General features: G+C 41.4%; 1 protein-coding gene across 6 annotated transcripts in view; it reads left to right on the forward strand.

The window, feature by feature from the left end:
• The first annotated feature begins 3,897 nt into the window (after positions 1–3,897).
• PTPRT (protein tyrosine phosphatase receptor type T) overlaps positions 3,898–15,391 on the forward strand; it is a 272,419-nt gene continuing 260,925 nt past the window's right edge. For 5 of the 6 annotated variants that reach the window (XM_018073971.2, XM_018073972.2, XM_018073973.2 and 2 more), the window contains exons 1-3: positions 3,910–4,176; positions 10,025–10,106; positions 13,247–13,362. In XM_018073971.2, the coding sequence (XP_017929460.1) occupies positions 3,913–4,176; positions 10,025–10,106; positions 13,247–13,362 (462 nt within the window). In that variant the 5' untranslated portion in view covers positions 3,910–3,912. Of the gene's footprint in view, positions 4,177–10,024; positions 10,107–13,246; positions 13,363–15,391 lie in introns of all 6 variants that reach the window. The other variant, XM_018073978.3, reaches the window with a different exon arrangement.

Here is a 15,391-nt window from a genome sequence, read left to right on the forward strand (position 1 = left end):
TGGCGTTTTATGTTGCTGCCGCTGGAGCGGGTTTTTGAAAATGAATTTATTTACCGTCTTCCCGTCCTCCTTCCTTCTGGCTGATCTGGGCATAGCACGTTCATTTTTAGTTATTCAGGGTAAAACCAGCAAGATATTAATTAATCTAACTTGTTGATCCGGGAGCACCAAGTTTAATTGACCCGATATTCAATTTGTTTTAATGAGCTTATGCTTCTGTATCCAATAAACATAGAAAATAACTCTTACACAGCGTAGAGAAGCTTTTCCCCCCCCCAAACTAATTTTTTTTTCAGTTCAGTGTTGACTTTGACATTTGAACTTTTCTGGATGGAAGTAAACAAAACAGTGAGGCTAAATGATATTTTTGTTTCTTCCGTTACTATTTTTCCCAACTGGATATGCAAAGCTCTTAAATAAGAGTTTCTCCAAGATACCTTTTGTTTTATTCAGCTTCTTGCCTGGAGACATTTAGGAGGCTTTCAGTCATCTGTTGATCAATAATTTCCCTTTGTGACATATTAATTCATTCCCCAGTTCTTTGTATAAGTGGAGAATGTGAAAAGTGATTTGTTGGTGCCAGGCCAGATTGTAGCTCCTTTATTTGCACATACAGGCCTATAAATTGGGAATAAGTCCCATCAGCTTCAATTCTGTGCTCAGCCTAAAGAAAGCTGTCAGACTCTGAATCACAATATGTCAGTTTTTATTAGGGAATCAGGAAATTATAAGGAAAACCTCATTTGTCTTTAAAAGGCCAGTTTAGTTTGGTTTTGGTTTATTTTTTTCCTGTTGGGAACTATTTTTATGATCTCTCACCTGCCCCTAAGTGGTGGATCCTGCCCAGACAAGCTCCACTGGACATGGATGTCTTTAATAGGATAGTAGATCTTGGAGCATGTAGAGCAACTTTGTGAAGGCCCCAGAGGACAGGATACCTGCTCAGGTTCACTCTGGGACAAGAAAAATGAAAATGTGCGTATTTGGAGGCCGATTTACAGGGTATAATTTATTCACAGCTGAATTTTCTAGATCTTCATATCCTTGCACCCAACAACAATGACTGTCCTGATGGAACTCTGAGGTTTCTTCCCCAGCATGGCCAGGCTGGAGGTGGCTCTGGGAGATCCTCTGGTGTGGGCCATGCCTGGACTAACCACGGGAAGGGTTTGTGGTGGGAGCTGCCACACCAAGTCCCTGCAGTGACAAGGCCTGTGGTACAGTCAGTAGATGACAAACTCATTTAAACCCAAAGTGAGTACTTTCCTGTGACAGACATGATACTATAAGTGGAAACTTTTCATCTTTTCCACTGTCATATAAAATCATGCCTCTTATCAGGACTTTTCTTGAGACAGTTATGTTTCTTACACTGTTTCCTCCTGTGTCTCTAGAAGCGTTGCATTAAAAAAATCATATGCTATAAATAGGAAACTGTGAATAATTTGCCCGTGACAATTGTTTGTAAGGCTATTTTTTAGTAACTAATTATTTTACCAAGTGCTTTTTGGTGCATGGGTACTTTACTTGCTGGTGTTGTCAGTGCTGGATTCGGGCTCCACACTCTCCCCAGAATTGTCAGCAGCTGCACAAAAGGCTGTTGTCACTGCTAAGAGATTGTGATTCATTTTTTTGTGGGTGGCAAAAAATAAAATTGTAATTATTGCTTGGAACTTTTTATAAAACCTGATGGTTTTTTTCTCCCGGAGGAAAGCTCGTTATTTTTATATATGAACCTGTAAAAGTGAAACACTCCCTAACTTTTCCTCTCATTGAAACACTTCCCTCCCCCTTTGCTGCTCAGGACTATATTATGTTAGACACAGGGCAGGTTCTGAGTAGCTCTTTAGGGTAGGATAATCTACATATGATCCAAATTAAAAAGAGTTGAGAAAGATGTCCAGAAGTGGAATGCTGTGCCACAGGATCCAGTCAATTAGGCTGTCATAGAAACAGAACTCAAATTTCAGTGTCTCAAAAGTTTAGTTTATTTGGGTAGATTTTTAAGAATAGTCTGGATGTGGTATGTGCTGAAGAAGAGGATTTTGTGGTTAACTGGTAGCAGAATTACACCAGCCTTGGACATTTGTCAGGATCCTGATTATTAGAGAGGAACTCTAATTGAAAAGTTTGGATTCAGCTCTTACATTTCTCAGAAAATGTGAACCTGGAACTTCTTGATTTGGGGCCATTTTGGTTTTCAGCATATCAAAATGAAGGACAGGATTGCCAGAGAGCATCTTGCCTATAAATTTTCCTGTTTCTTGTAGAACCTCTTCCCCAGCTGTGCTTATTGTACTTGAATTTTCCAAGGTCTTTAGAGTGTAGGATTTTTTCTTTTTCTTTTTCTTTTTTTTTTAAAGATTGACTTCCTTCTGCGTCCGTGCTTGTCAGTCCTTTACAAAATGCATATATATCCTATAAACACAGGGGGGAAATACATTTTTTTGTGAGAGAAAGTTGCTCATCCTGTTATAAATTTCAAACATGTGACTGTTCACTGCACAGAATTGATCCAAATGGTTGTGTGGTCCCCCTGCTAGGATGGGGAATAGGGGAAGTCAGAAGGTCAGAAGTGAGACAGGACTTTTCAAGCTCAGTCTTCTGAGCACTGTACATTTGTAGCATTGCCTTGGCAGCAGCATCAGAGCTGAGAGTGTCAAGAGGGCTGTGCTTGATGAAAAACTCTCATTCCTGGCTGCTGACACACAGAATTCCCCCCCTGCTCCAGTGTCTCAGTGTTTTCTCCATCTTTTCCTGAGTGTGAGTGTCTGTGCCCACATAAAGGAGATCCTTTAAACAGAATTGAATCAAATAACTCTGATAATGTTCTGCCTTATTGCCAACATTTGTCACCTTGATGCATCTGTGAGGAGATGAGTCGAGGCACGAGGTGCTATAAAATAACTGCCTGATGAATCAGAGTGTGAGTTCAACATCGAGTGCCGTGGTTAATATGATGCAAGATTCCAGGTGAACAAACTCATAAATTGCCTTACTATATATTCCCCTCCCTAAATTCAGCCTGCCTTCCCTCCTACAAGAATAATTGGCCTGTTGCATTATTACAAGTCAAGATTTTGCTCTTCTGCCAACAAGCCTCGTTCGTCTGGGCTCTCAAAATTGGGCTTTTCTCAACACAGCCTTCAGAACTTTCAAGAGCCAGGGTTCACAGGCGTAGATTGGCATGAAGCGGGCAGGGGCACGTGGGCAAACATCAGCTGAGAATTTTGTCTGTTGTCGTGGTTTTCGTATTAAATTACAGAATTGTTAAATCTGGAAAAGACTTTTAAAGATCAAGTCCCAGTAACACCTCCATGCTCACCACTAAACCATGTGCTTGAGTGTCATATCTACACAGTTTTTGAACACTTCCAGAAGTGGGACTCCACCACTTACTTGGACAGTCCATTCCAGTGCTTTACAACCCTTTCCATGAAGAAATTTTATCTAATATCCAATCTAAATCTCCTCTGGTACAACTTGAGGCCATTTCCTCTCATCCTGTCACTTGTTACCTTGTATTAAATGCACCTTTCAGGGGCTGTATGCAGTAGGAGAACCTTGTTGCTGCTTGAAGTGGGAATGGGCTTTTATTTGGAGTGCCTTTTATCACAAGGTGCTAAAATAACACAAGCTAAACGCTACTTTGATTTTGATTTTTAAGTTACCCAACTAAAGTGGTTCTAGTTGGCCCTGAATCCACTGGTGTACCTACCCTGTAATTTTAATATCCTTTCATTCTGCTACCTAACAACGTGCATCAAATAGCTGGTTTGAGTTCCTCAGATGAATGTTGTGGTTTGTGCCTTCTGAGGGAATCGCTGAGTGTAAAACCGGAGCTGTTTACGCTGAAAAAGCCAAGCAAACCCACTTTCTCTCCTCTTTTGGCTCTCCCCCTTAGGCTCCTTCATGATGGTGAACAGCTCTGGGCGAGCATCAGGGCAGAAAGCCCACCTGCTGCTGCCCACCCTGAAGGAGAACGACACCCACTGCATCGACTTCCACTATTACCTGTCGAGCAGGGACCGGTCCAGCCCCGGCTCCCTCAACGTCTACGTGAAGGTGAACGGGGGCCCCCAGGGCAATCCCATCTGGAATGTCTCGGGAGTCGTGACGGAGGGCTGGGTGAAGGCAGAGCTGGCCATCAGCACCTTCTGGCCACATTTTTATCAGGTATGTGTCTGTCATGTTCTTCTCTCCCTTTCCTTGGCTTTGTTGTTAGCAAGAGGTGTTTTGTAAATCGGCTCTCGACTTCTTCCCATCCTGATAAATTCATGTGTGGTGGTTATGTCTTGACATGTTTCTTCCCACTTCACCCTTTCTCTTTAGTTGTTTTCAGGTCACAGAGTGATGGATGAGAGTCAGATTATTAACAAGTTAAAAAAAGCCCCTTGTTCATGATAGAATGGGCACATAAACCAACTTGTATTGGCACTTTCCATGGCCCTGTGTAGTTGTAAATACAACTGAGTTTCTAGATGTGTAACTGTACTTTGCATAAATTTGCCTGAACTATTTTTGGCCCTTGGTTGGTTCCATTAGAAGTGATATTTCTTCACTCAGCTTTACATCTGGACTTTTCCTGTGTCCATACGAGGGGGTAGCATAATAAACTACTAATAAAATCTTGTGCCAGGGTATCAACATAAGTATGTTCTTCACCAGATCCTCAGTTCCTCTTCTTTTTAGCATTTCTTGTAACCTAGTTTTATTTATTCTGTTAAAATTTTATTTTTGAACCAAACATGAAGTAGAGGAATGCAATGAATAAATTGGTTTTCTGGTTATATTAATTTTACATCTACTTGTTAGTTGCCCACTTCTAACTTCATGTGGCAACTTTGCAGCCATTGTTTTAGTTTTAGTTAGATAAATTTGGACACAGTGGACTCACATATTTCTTGTTAAGTGTTAAAGGAGTATTTTTGTGTTGTTTTATATTCAAGACACACAAAAGAAAAAAAAGCCTGGCAGGTAATTGCATCCTAAACCTTGCAGGGAATTTGATGTACATATGATACTAATAAAAGACATGAGTGAGGTAGGAATTAAGACAGAACAAACTATGAAAAGGCAGCAAATAGTCTGTGGGTAGAAAGGCAGCAAATAGTCTGTGGGTAGAAAGCAGCAGGTAGAAAAGCCTCTTTTTTTTTTTTTTGCTTCTAATAACTGGGTAGGAGGTCTGTAAAATCTGAGCTGAAGCAGAAGGGCTTTAATGTTCTGAAAGAGTTGTGGATATGGGCAGAATCCATGGGAGGAGGGGATGAAGAGATGCAGATGTGTGCAGAGTGGTGTTTTAAGGGCAGGGCACAAGTTGTCCCCTTTCTGAAGGCTCACCCTGAAGTGCTTCTGCTCCATCTGAATTAACAGGAACCTGCTCCTACACCAGGATTTGCTTCCTTGGAGCTGCTCCACAGAGATGACAGGAATGATCTTTCAATCAGTGCTTGAAAAACCTGGAAAAGCCAGTCTGATCTGGCACTAAGAGGCATCCTGCTCTCAGATATGTCAATAGTGGGCTTCCTGAGCCTCACTTAGGTCTTTTACAAGTCCTTTTGCAGGTCAAGTTTGCTTTTCCTGGGTTAAAAAAAAATCCTTTAAATCAAACAAGAATTTTCCACTGCAGCACAAAAATGAGCAGTTTGGAAGGCAGCAGTAACTGCCCAGGAGTAGCTCCTTCCTGGAAAATGCAAGGGGCTTCTTTTTTACTTTTTGGTGAGTCAGAGCGATGTTTCCTTCTATTTATACTTCTATTATTATTCCTTAAGCGTGGCTTTTACAATGTGAGATCTGTCCCACTATTCTGGGGGTCTAGGAGACTGATCTGTCTTCAGTCCCTGATTTTATAAACTGTCTTGTTGATGGTCTGCAGTCCTGGGAGCTTCTACGTTTAATCAAGGTTTAAAAAAATATAAAAATAAAGAAAAAAGAGACCTTTAAGCTGCAAAGACGAAGAGGAAAAATTATCAGTATTTGGCAGCCTGGAGTAGCACTTCTTGCTAAAGGAGTCCAGAGGTGGCAGGACAACAAAAACTTGGCTGTGTTGCTGCCTGAGGAGTGTTTCATTTCACTCTCAGGGTCTGGGATGTGCCAGTGGAGTGCTATTTAATAAAATCCCAGGATGGTTTGTGTTGGAAGGGACCTCAAAGCTCATCCCATTCCACCCCCTGCCATGGGCAGGGACACCTTCCACTATTCCAGGTTGTTCCAAGCCCTCTCCAACCTGGCCTTGGACACTTCCAGGGATGGGGCAACCACAGCTTCTCTGGGCAACCTGTGCCAGGGCCTCCCCACCCTCACATTTGCCATTTATCTGTCAGCCTCAGATGAAAATTGCAGTCCTGGAGAACTCTTTGTCTGCAAGAGGCCTGAGAGCATGTTCTGTGTTTTGAAAGCACTGGGTAACGTGGGAAAAACCAGCATTTATCCTAAATGTTGAAGTGTGCATCAGGCAAAATGTGGGTTATACTCTTAATGCACAGAAACCTCACCATCCTGAATTGTGAGGAAAAAAAAAACCTGGAGCTCTCTGGCTCTGGGGCTTTGATGAGTACTTGGAGCCTTGGAGATGTGACTGGTGGAAAACTTATCCAAGCCATTTGCCAGAGGTCACGTTTTAGGTCTGGCAGTTCTTTGCAAGGATCACAGGAGTCATCTGGCTGCAAAAAACACTCTACTGAGGCAGAAGTGTAGGGCTGGTGGAGATTTATCATGCCTGCCCTAGGGTTACTTGCACTTGGATTCCCAGCCTGCAAATGGTTTTAGTGGAACGAGAAAAAGCCGTTAATAGTTCCTGGGGAAAGGTAATACTTGTAATCTTGAATTACTGCTCACCACGAGGATGAACTCAGTCCCAGAATGCACCAAGGGCAGCACTAGAGCCTGGCAGGAAGGTGTTTTTGTGATGTATAGCAAGGAGTGTTATTGATCCAGGCCTGGAGAAAACTGTTTGTACCACACCAGATGAGCTGCTAACACAGACATTGTGGGTAAATCACAGCCCTGAAATGTGGGGCTGTTTATTGGTGAGGAAACATGAAATGGGTTTGTATTTGCAGTTCTCAGGAGCATTTAAGGATGTTTTTTTTAAGAGTGAAGCTTGGTATTTTGTCATCTTTATTAATTTCTGAGAAGTTCCTTAAGTTCAAGGCGTTGTTGAATGTCTTTCTCAACCATTCTGCTGCATTTCCAACTGAATTTAAGAGGACATGAGCAATGCTCAGTGTGAAATTTGCAGAAATGGGCCCCCTAAGCTTTTATTCCTGCCTTTTCCTCATGCTGGGTCTCAGTTCCCTGTTTTTAGGAATACCTGGATGCTTCCAGGCTTCTCACTTTGATAGAGATGCTGCAAAATTTAGAAAAAAACAAGAGTGTGGAAGTTTGAACTGGGAAATAACAATATCTGAGTGTGACACAGAACAGAGAATAAAATAGTCACACAATATTGGTCGAGTTCAGAACAATCCTCTCCTCAGTGGATTTTGCACCAGTGTGCATGGATTTTTTTAGAGGCTGACTGTTGTTACTGGATTAAATTACATTGTGCTGTATTAAAGACCCTGTACATATTTGGAATTAACCAGTTCTCTGTGTATCAGTGCCTACTCTTGCCACACACTAATAGCTGATGCCAATGCCTTGGAGTAGTTTTCTTCCCAAGTTCTTGCAGGAAGTTGAAAATCAGTTTATTGTGGCTTTTGGCTTCTCACAAATGCAAAACTAGAATAAGATTTTGTAGCTCTAATGTTGCCCTTTAATTCAAGCCTGAAGGGATTTGCAGCAGTGCCTTGTGTGACCTTCCCAGTGAGTGTAATTTTTATCAGGAATGACATTTAATTTCTAAAGTAATTATGATTTCCATACTAAGGGCTCCTGTTTCACACTGTTATTTTATATGGTCCCTAAAAAGCCTATCAAGGACCTTGGTAACACAAAACACTTGTTGATAGATTATATCTTCCAGGGACTTGCTGCTTCCCAGCACTCCTTGGACAACCAGTCTCCTTGTTGTCCAGTCTCCTCTGGAGCAGAACTTTGTTTCTACAGATTGTTAACACTTGAACTTTTCTTGCTTTGTAGCTTTGCCAGTTCATTTTTGTGTTCTACCTGTTTTTATCATGTTCTGGTTTTTTGGTTGGTTTTTTTTTTTTTTTTTAACATGAATGTATTTCAGGAGATCTCACATCTGGCTGTGTTTTGAATCAGGGGAGCAGATCTTAGTCATGAAAACATGAGTAGGAATTATGCTCTGGAAATTAGTAACAGCAATTCTGCACTTAGGAAGGACATAGTGGTCTAAATTCAGAGCCAGGGCTTGCAGTGAGCAGCATTTCAGCAGTTGAACCTCTTACTGTATTAAATCTTCTGATTAAGGAGATGAAGCAGCAGCTGAACAGTGACAGACTGGAAATGCCATCTTTTATTTAAAATGAAAATAAGTGTTGAAAACTGGTTTTAAATAGATAACTTTGTGTTCTGGTAGTGAATTTTGGAAGTTAGAAATTACTGAAATCCTTTCTCCTCTGGAACAAGGAGCTGCACTAGAACACTGCTGTAATGGCAGTAGCTGTGCCAGCTGAATGTGTTAATTAACTCTGCCCTTGAAAACCTCATACTCATGCAAAAATGAGCAGTTCAGTACAGTGTGAACATTGCTTCAGTAGGATGGAATGAACCTGGGGTATCCCTTTCAAATGCAGGGACAGAATCCATTACATCTCCACCCATTCAGGTTTTTAACATAGTAGAGGATAGCACTTCATTCCTTGGGGAAGAGAATCACTAATTTGAGTGATAATCAGCCTGCAATTTTCTTTTTTCTGTTGCAGTTTAACATTTCTAAGCTTCCCATTCCTTGCAGAGTCATAGCATGATCCAAATTGGATGGGATCCATAAGGATCATGGAGCCCAACTCTCCCTGCTCCTTGCAGGGCTACCAAAAACCCAACCTGAGAGTGTCCTTCAGATGCTCCATGAGCTCTGACAGGCTTGGTGCTGTGACCACTTCCCTGGGGAGCCTGTTCCAGGGACAGACCTCCCTCCCAGAGCTCTTTTCCTGATGTCCAGCCTGACCTTGCCCTGACTCAGCTTTGTTCCACTTCCCTGTGTCCTGTCACTGGTCACCAGAGTGAGATCAGCACCTTCCCCTCCACTGCCTCCCTGGAGGAGCTCAGCAATTAAATTAGTTTTAATGATCTCATTATCAGTTTTTTAGCTTGGTTGTTTTGTTGTTTTTTTTCCCTGCACTCCTGTGTATTTTTAGGATACTTCAGGGCAGCTTTCCAGGTAAAAATCACAAACCCATAGGGTGGAATGATATTTTTGTTCATCTGTGATTGAAAATCTGTCTTTTCAGACCCAAATTAGTGGAATGTCTTCATTATCCAGATATGTAAATAGTAAAAAAAATGCTAGTTAGTGTACCATTAATGTAGTGAAATGCTACATGTGGTTTTAAAGAATATTCCTTCTCAGATCATGGTATTCAATCCAGGGAAAGGCAGAAACAACTTCTTATATCTGGGAGAATCTTATTTCAGTCCAATAACTGGAATCCAGTGTCATCCTTTGCTCATAATTTGCTTTCTAATCCTGCAAGGGCCTGCATGTCCAATCAGGATTTTCCCCCAGAGAATCCAGGCACAGTTACTGCTTCAGTAAGAGAATTCTATTCATGTACAGCTTTCTCCAATTTTCCAAGAGCACGATGTCAAGTGATTATTCACTAATGTTCTTGGACCAGTGCTTAAAGTGAATATAGGTGTGTGTATACAGACAGGGTACCTTTTGCTTTTCCAAATCAGTTATCTCTAATCCTAGTAAGTGTTGCTGTAAATTTTTGTTTCCACACCAAACAGATTTGCATTGTATGTACAGACTGAACTGCCCTGGTATTATCCCTTTGTTATTAGTGATTAAATGCCTTGAATGACTCAGACACAGGAATAAGAGCAGAATATGGTGAAATGACTAATGTGGGTGTTCTTTTTAAGAACTTTTTTCCTTTCTCTTGTGTTTCAGGTGATCTTTGAGTCGGTGTCTCTGAAAGGACACCCCGGGTACATCGCAGTGGATGAAGTCAGAGTTCTCGCCCATCCATGCAGTGAGCACTCCTTGTTTTTCTGACTCTATTGATGTGTTATATGCCAGGCTTTGCAGTCTGAAAGAGTGATTTACTCCACTGGGTCAGCACTAAAATGTCTTCTGTCCCCTCCAAGAGCCCTAAAGACACTCAGACTTGCATAATTACCCAACTATGCCAGCTGTGCAAAAGTCTCTCAGTCTCCAGCTAGAGCCAGGACTTCTGAGGAATTCTCTCTTCCTGCCTTGTTATGAACACATAAAACTGGTGGTTTTATTATTTTTGAATCACATTGCTGTAGAAAACAATCTGAAAAAAAGGTTCTCATAATGACCTGTGTGGTTGACTTAAGAAAAGAACCACCAGATTGTTGCAGTGTTTCCTTGGCAGTGTTTCCTGTCCCAAAGGTCAGTCTCTCTCAACAAATGTTAAACCCACTCAGCACACTCTGTAAAGATATTATTCAGAGAGTGGACTTGCACAGGAGTAGAAACTAATGCAGGTTCATTAAGTTGTTCATAAATGTTGGTGCTGTGTTTCTTCTACTGCAGCTGCAACAATAAGTTTAAATTTATTTAGTTATTTGTTACATTCAAAGAAGTCTTGAGCCCCTGTCTTTGAATCTGAACTTGTTTGGTTTCTTTATGCACCTACAGTGTGGCTTGAGGACTTTGCCTATATTATGTATATAATATACAGTTTATTGTAAAGATGTTTTATTTACAGCCCCTCTCACTGGCTCATGGTTTCAGTAAACCAGTGACAGCTGCTCACAAAAAAAAAATGTGTTGATGGAGTGAAATCAACTGGTTTTCCTGCAATCAGAATGTCAAAGAACAGCTGCCATTCAATGTGACAAACATGGTTCTGCTCAAGTTTAACAGGACATTTCTGATAACTGCAGGCTGGTTAATTGCTGTTTAAGTAAATTATATTTGTATTTACCATGTGCTCGTTGCTCAGGCTTTTGGGTGCATTTACTTCATTAAGAAATACTTACAGTCTGTATTAACCAGATGTTGCTGATAACTGGCAGCATCCAGGCAAATCCCCAAATGGTCTGTGTGCCTTCACAGCCTGCTGGGTGATGGCTGGTCCCTTTGCTGGGAAAGAGGCCACTGAACAAACCATGGGGCAAAGCCTCAACAAGAAAATGAGGGGATTTTAAAAAGTTGGGCAGGATGCTCTGTTACACTTCATTAAGTAAACTGATTGTGAATAATCCATTTCTCCAAGTATATTCAGGTCCTTCTTCAAAAATAAGGGCTTTTTTTGCAGAGTCAACACCAAAATTATTCAAACAGGGTTGTTTGGTTTGGTTTTTTTATTTGATTTGCAACCTGCAGCACACAGAGGTCATTACAAGCTGCAAGTTCTCTGCAGTCCCTGTAAATGCTTCTCCTGTTGTATTCCCAGGGTTGCTTTAGTTGTTCAGCAGTGACAGTCACCAGGGTAAATGTCACCCATTTCCTTGTACAGGCTTTGCCCCTCAGGCTTGTTTTACAGTTGTTATAAATCCAAACACGGGGACCACGAAGCTCCAAGTGACCCTGGAGGTTACTGAAGTCATTGCTCTTATTTCTTCATCTCTGCTTTGCCTTCCCAGGTGACAGTACAGCCCCCAAACCAAGGTATCAGCAAAAACAGGGAAATGCCCCTAATGGCACAGTAATGGGCAAAAATAAATATATTGCTTCTGTTGCCTTCCCCCCCCATTTGTCCTGTGAAGGGATGCACTGCAGTATCCATTGTCACTATACTAAAAGCTCGTTGGCTCTGTGCATGAGCCCCTGCCATCACAGGACATGCTCCAGAAGCTGGGCAGACCTCAGGACCAGGATTTTGGGATTGGTGTGACTGCACCCTTGTATTTGGAGCTGCCTTAGAGCTGCCCACTGCAGACTGCAGGCAGAAATTCCTAAAATTAGCCTGAGAATACCCTGTAGAACACTCTGACTGTCACCCAGAGGTAGTTTCCCAGTAAACCTTGATGCATATTCCTGATACTGAGAAAGCAGGATGGTAGAGAGTCACTGTCCTTCAGGAGCTGTCAGCAAACTGAATGTGTGGTGAAGGGGACACAGAGGTAGATAAAAATATTTGACATGATGTATAGATGTGTGTTCTCTGTTCATGTGTCTGCAGTACACAAATATTTGTATGTCAAGCCTCATACACAGCCACAGATGGCCACATTCTTTTCAAGCTCTTGGATTCCAACAGAAGGAGACAGGTTGGAATATCCTCTGAAATTATGGATTTCATCAATGTCTGATCATACTAAAAAATGTAAAGATGAAATTGAAAGCCTCTGACCTTTATAGGCTTGCAAGGCTATTCAGTGTGTCCTACTAAAAGTTTTCCAGTGGTGCACAAACCTTCTGAAGCCTGGTAAGAACTACGGTCGCTTAAAGGTGTCAGACTCACTGCTGTAATCTTGTTTATGATTTTGTCATTTCAATTAGAGATGTAACTGAGTCTGGTATTTAGTCAAAAAGATAATCCTCTGATCTAGGTCCTTTGTGAACAAATTGCATGTCTGCATTTTAATATCACTGGTTTAATTTTGAACTAATGCTGAATTTAGTAACGGCAAAACACTGATATATCAGTGATCTTCAGCTAAACCAGTGACACAGTGCTGTCAGTTATATGAATATTTCATTTCATATCTGATTTGATATTAATGATGCATTATTCTAAAGGTCTAGGACGTATTTGATAGTCAATAAAATAAAAAGGATGAAAGACCCCTGTGAAAATGCGGTTTGGGTCAGTCACGCTTGACAAGCACAGAAGCATTTGATTTTTCTTTGACCTTTTTAGAAACACAGCTTTCTGAAGAAAAGAAATGACTCAATCACTCTTTATAGCAAGCAATAAGAAATCGTGCCAATGACCATGAACTTGTGATTTGATCCAAATCTGTGTTTTTTAGATGTGCCAGGGCTCTCTTAAGATCCCTCAGGCCATCCTCCCTCAGATCCATCACCCACCTCTCTCTGCAGGGAGTAGTTAAACACTGAAGGACAGATTGATTTTGCAAAAACACCTTGTCAAGGACAGCCCTGATGCCTTGCTGAGTGTTTCCCTCTGGGGTGGTGTAACACAGGCAGTCACTGCCTTGCTCTACCCTTGCAATACTTTGCCTCTTTTGTCAGGAAAAGCCCCTCATTTCCTGCGGCTCCAGAACGTGGAGGTGAACGTGGGACAGAACGCGACGTTCCAGTGCATTGCTGGGGGGAAATGGTCCCAGCACGACAAGCTCTGGCTCCAGGTAAAGTAATGACCTCTTTTGGAGTGTTTTTTCCTCTTTGGTTTGGTTTGATTTGATTGTTTTTTGCAAGTAAAATGAATAGGTAGGGGAAGACTGGGGTGCGGGGCAACATCTTTCCATTGAGACCCTTTGAGAACTGCCTTAAGTAGTTTCTAGGTGAGAGTTCAAGGTGACAAAGTGCAGAGTCATGATACAGAAAATGGAAAGAATGGCCAGGACAGCAAAATTCTGGTTTCAAACAAATGCCCATGTACCTGTAAACACTCAGTCATAAAGCAGAGGAGACAGAACAAGTCGAATAGCTCTTCTCTTCTTGTTGTGCAATCAGCTTTCCTCTCACCCTGCAGAAAGGTTCTTAGCCTGGAGTCAGTGACAATATGGTAAGAGGAAAACCTGCTTTAAGGTCTGGGATGACTTACCTGCATAGTGAAAACAGGCAAACCGAGTTTGTACCCACTGTGTTTCTTGCTCCCAGTTTCCCTTGGCTGTGTTAACAGCAGATTATTTTAGTTACTAAGAGACCAAAACATTCCCCCTCTGGGTGTCTTATTTTCAACCTACTTGTTGGACTTGAGAGTCTGGGTCCTGCTCTTCATGTGGGTGCAGTAACACCCTTGAGAATCCATTTTCAGAGTTAGAAATGGAACAGACACCAACCTGAACATCCATCAACACGGGGAGTTTGTGTTTCCCAGCAAAGGACAAAATTGTTTCTCCTGCCCTTGGAAGTGCTCTGATATGGGGACTCCCAGCATTACCATTCCAGAAGTTTTTAAAATAGTTGAATTCTTAAATGCTTCGTATGCCAAACAAGTCAAGAGGATTCTCTGGCTGTATGTTGGGCCAACAGAAACTTTCAGAACACTTAAACCAGTTAACAGGTTTTATTCTCAGCTTGGGCAGATGTGACTGAGGGGCTGATCACCCCCTGTTTGTAACATCTGAGGCAGAGAGGAAGGGCCTTTGCAGTCAAATAGTTAATAGATTTTGTCAAACCTTATAATTGACTTCAGACATTTTAATAAATTTTAAAAATAGCATTTTCAAATTTAGTTTAAATAGAGGAATTGGTTTACCTAATCACAAAAATTAAAATCAGTACAGGGGAAAAGGCTTAAATTGGTGGGAAATGTAGTTGTCATTATGAAAAAATGATATTACAGTCAGTAATTGTGCTCTCATCACAGATGTTCTACTAAAAATCACATTTTTAGCTGAAATTTCTTTACCTGTTGTGTACTTCTAGCATTCATGGAGTCACATTTTTGGCTTATTCTTCATCTTTTTTTATTTCTTTTTTCTTAGTTCTTTTGGTGAAATTTTTCCTCAGTTATGATTAGATGTGTGTAAAAACAGTTCTGACCTGGAACAGTATAAATCTTTCCCTTTGAGAAGCAGAGTTTTGGAAAGAAATCATTATTGTTGTTAATGGAAACCTGTTTTCCACTCTAGAAAACTGAAACATTTAATGAAAATAACCTTGGAAACATCCCCAAAACCTCATTACTGGAAACCAGCAGAACAGCAGTGTGCTTTCCTTTGAAATTCCCAATAAACTAGACCAATGAGCAAGTTGACATATTTATGCTGTGGAGAACTATTCCTAGCTAATTCTTCATCTGTCCCTTTTCCAGTTGGAAAAGTGTAGTCTGGCATTGGTAGAGAGGTTTATTGAGGAATATTGGACATATGAGGGTGTCTGCTCATCCAACCAATTTATTTAAATTGGTGCAGAATCAAAGTTTTACATCTGAAAATGCCAAGTTTGTCGAATCTGTTCGTTTGTAGCGTTTTCCCAGGTGTACACAAAGCCTTCAGTTGTTGTGTTTTCATATCCAAGCTGGGCCTCTAATTACACTGTGTGGAATTGCACAGTCAGAGCTGTCACTCTCCAGCCTTTGGAGTCATTAATCACAGAGTCACAGAATATCCTGAGCTGGAAGACACCCACAAGGATCATCCAGTGCAGCTCCTGGCCCTGCACAGACACCCCAACAATCCCACCCTGTCCCTCAGAGCATTGTCCAAA

Source organism: Manacus vitellinus, unplaced genomic scaffold, assembly GCF_001715985.3.
Source record: "Manacus vitellinus isolate BGI_N305 unplaced genomic scaffold, ASM171598v3 scaffold_26_pilon, whole genome shotgun sequence".
In the NCBI taxonomy this organism is placed as follows: Eukaryota; Metazoa; Chordata; class Aves; order Passeriformes; family Pipridae; genus Manacus; species Manacus vitellinus.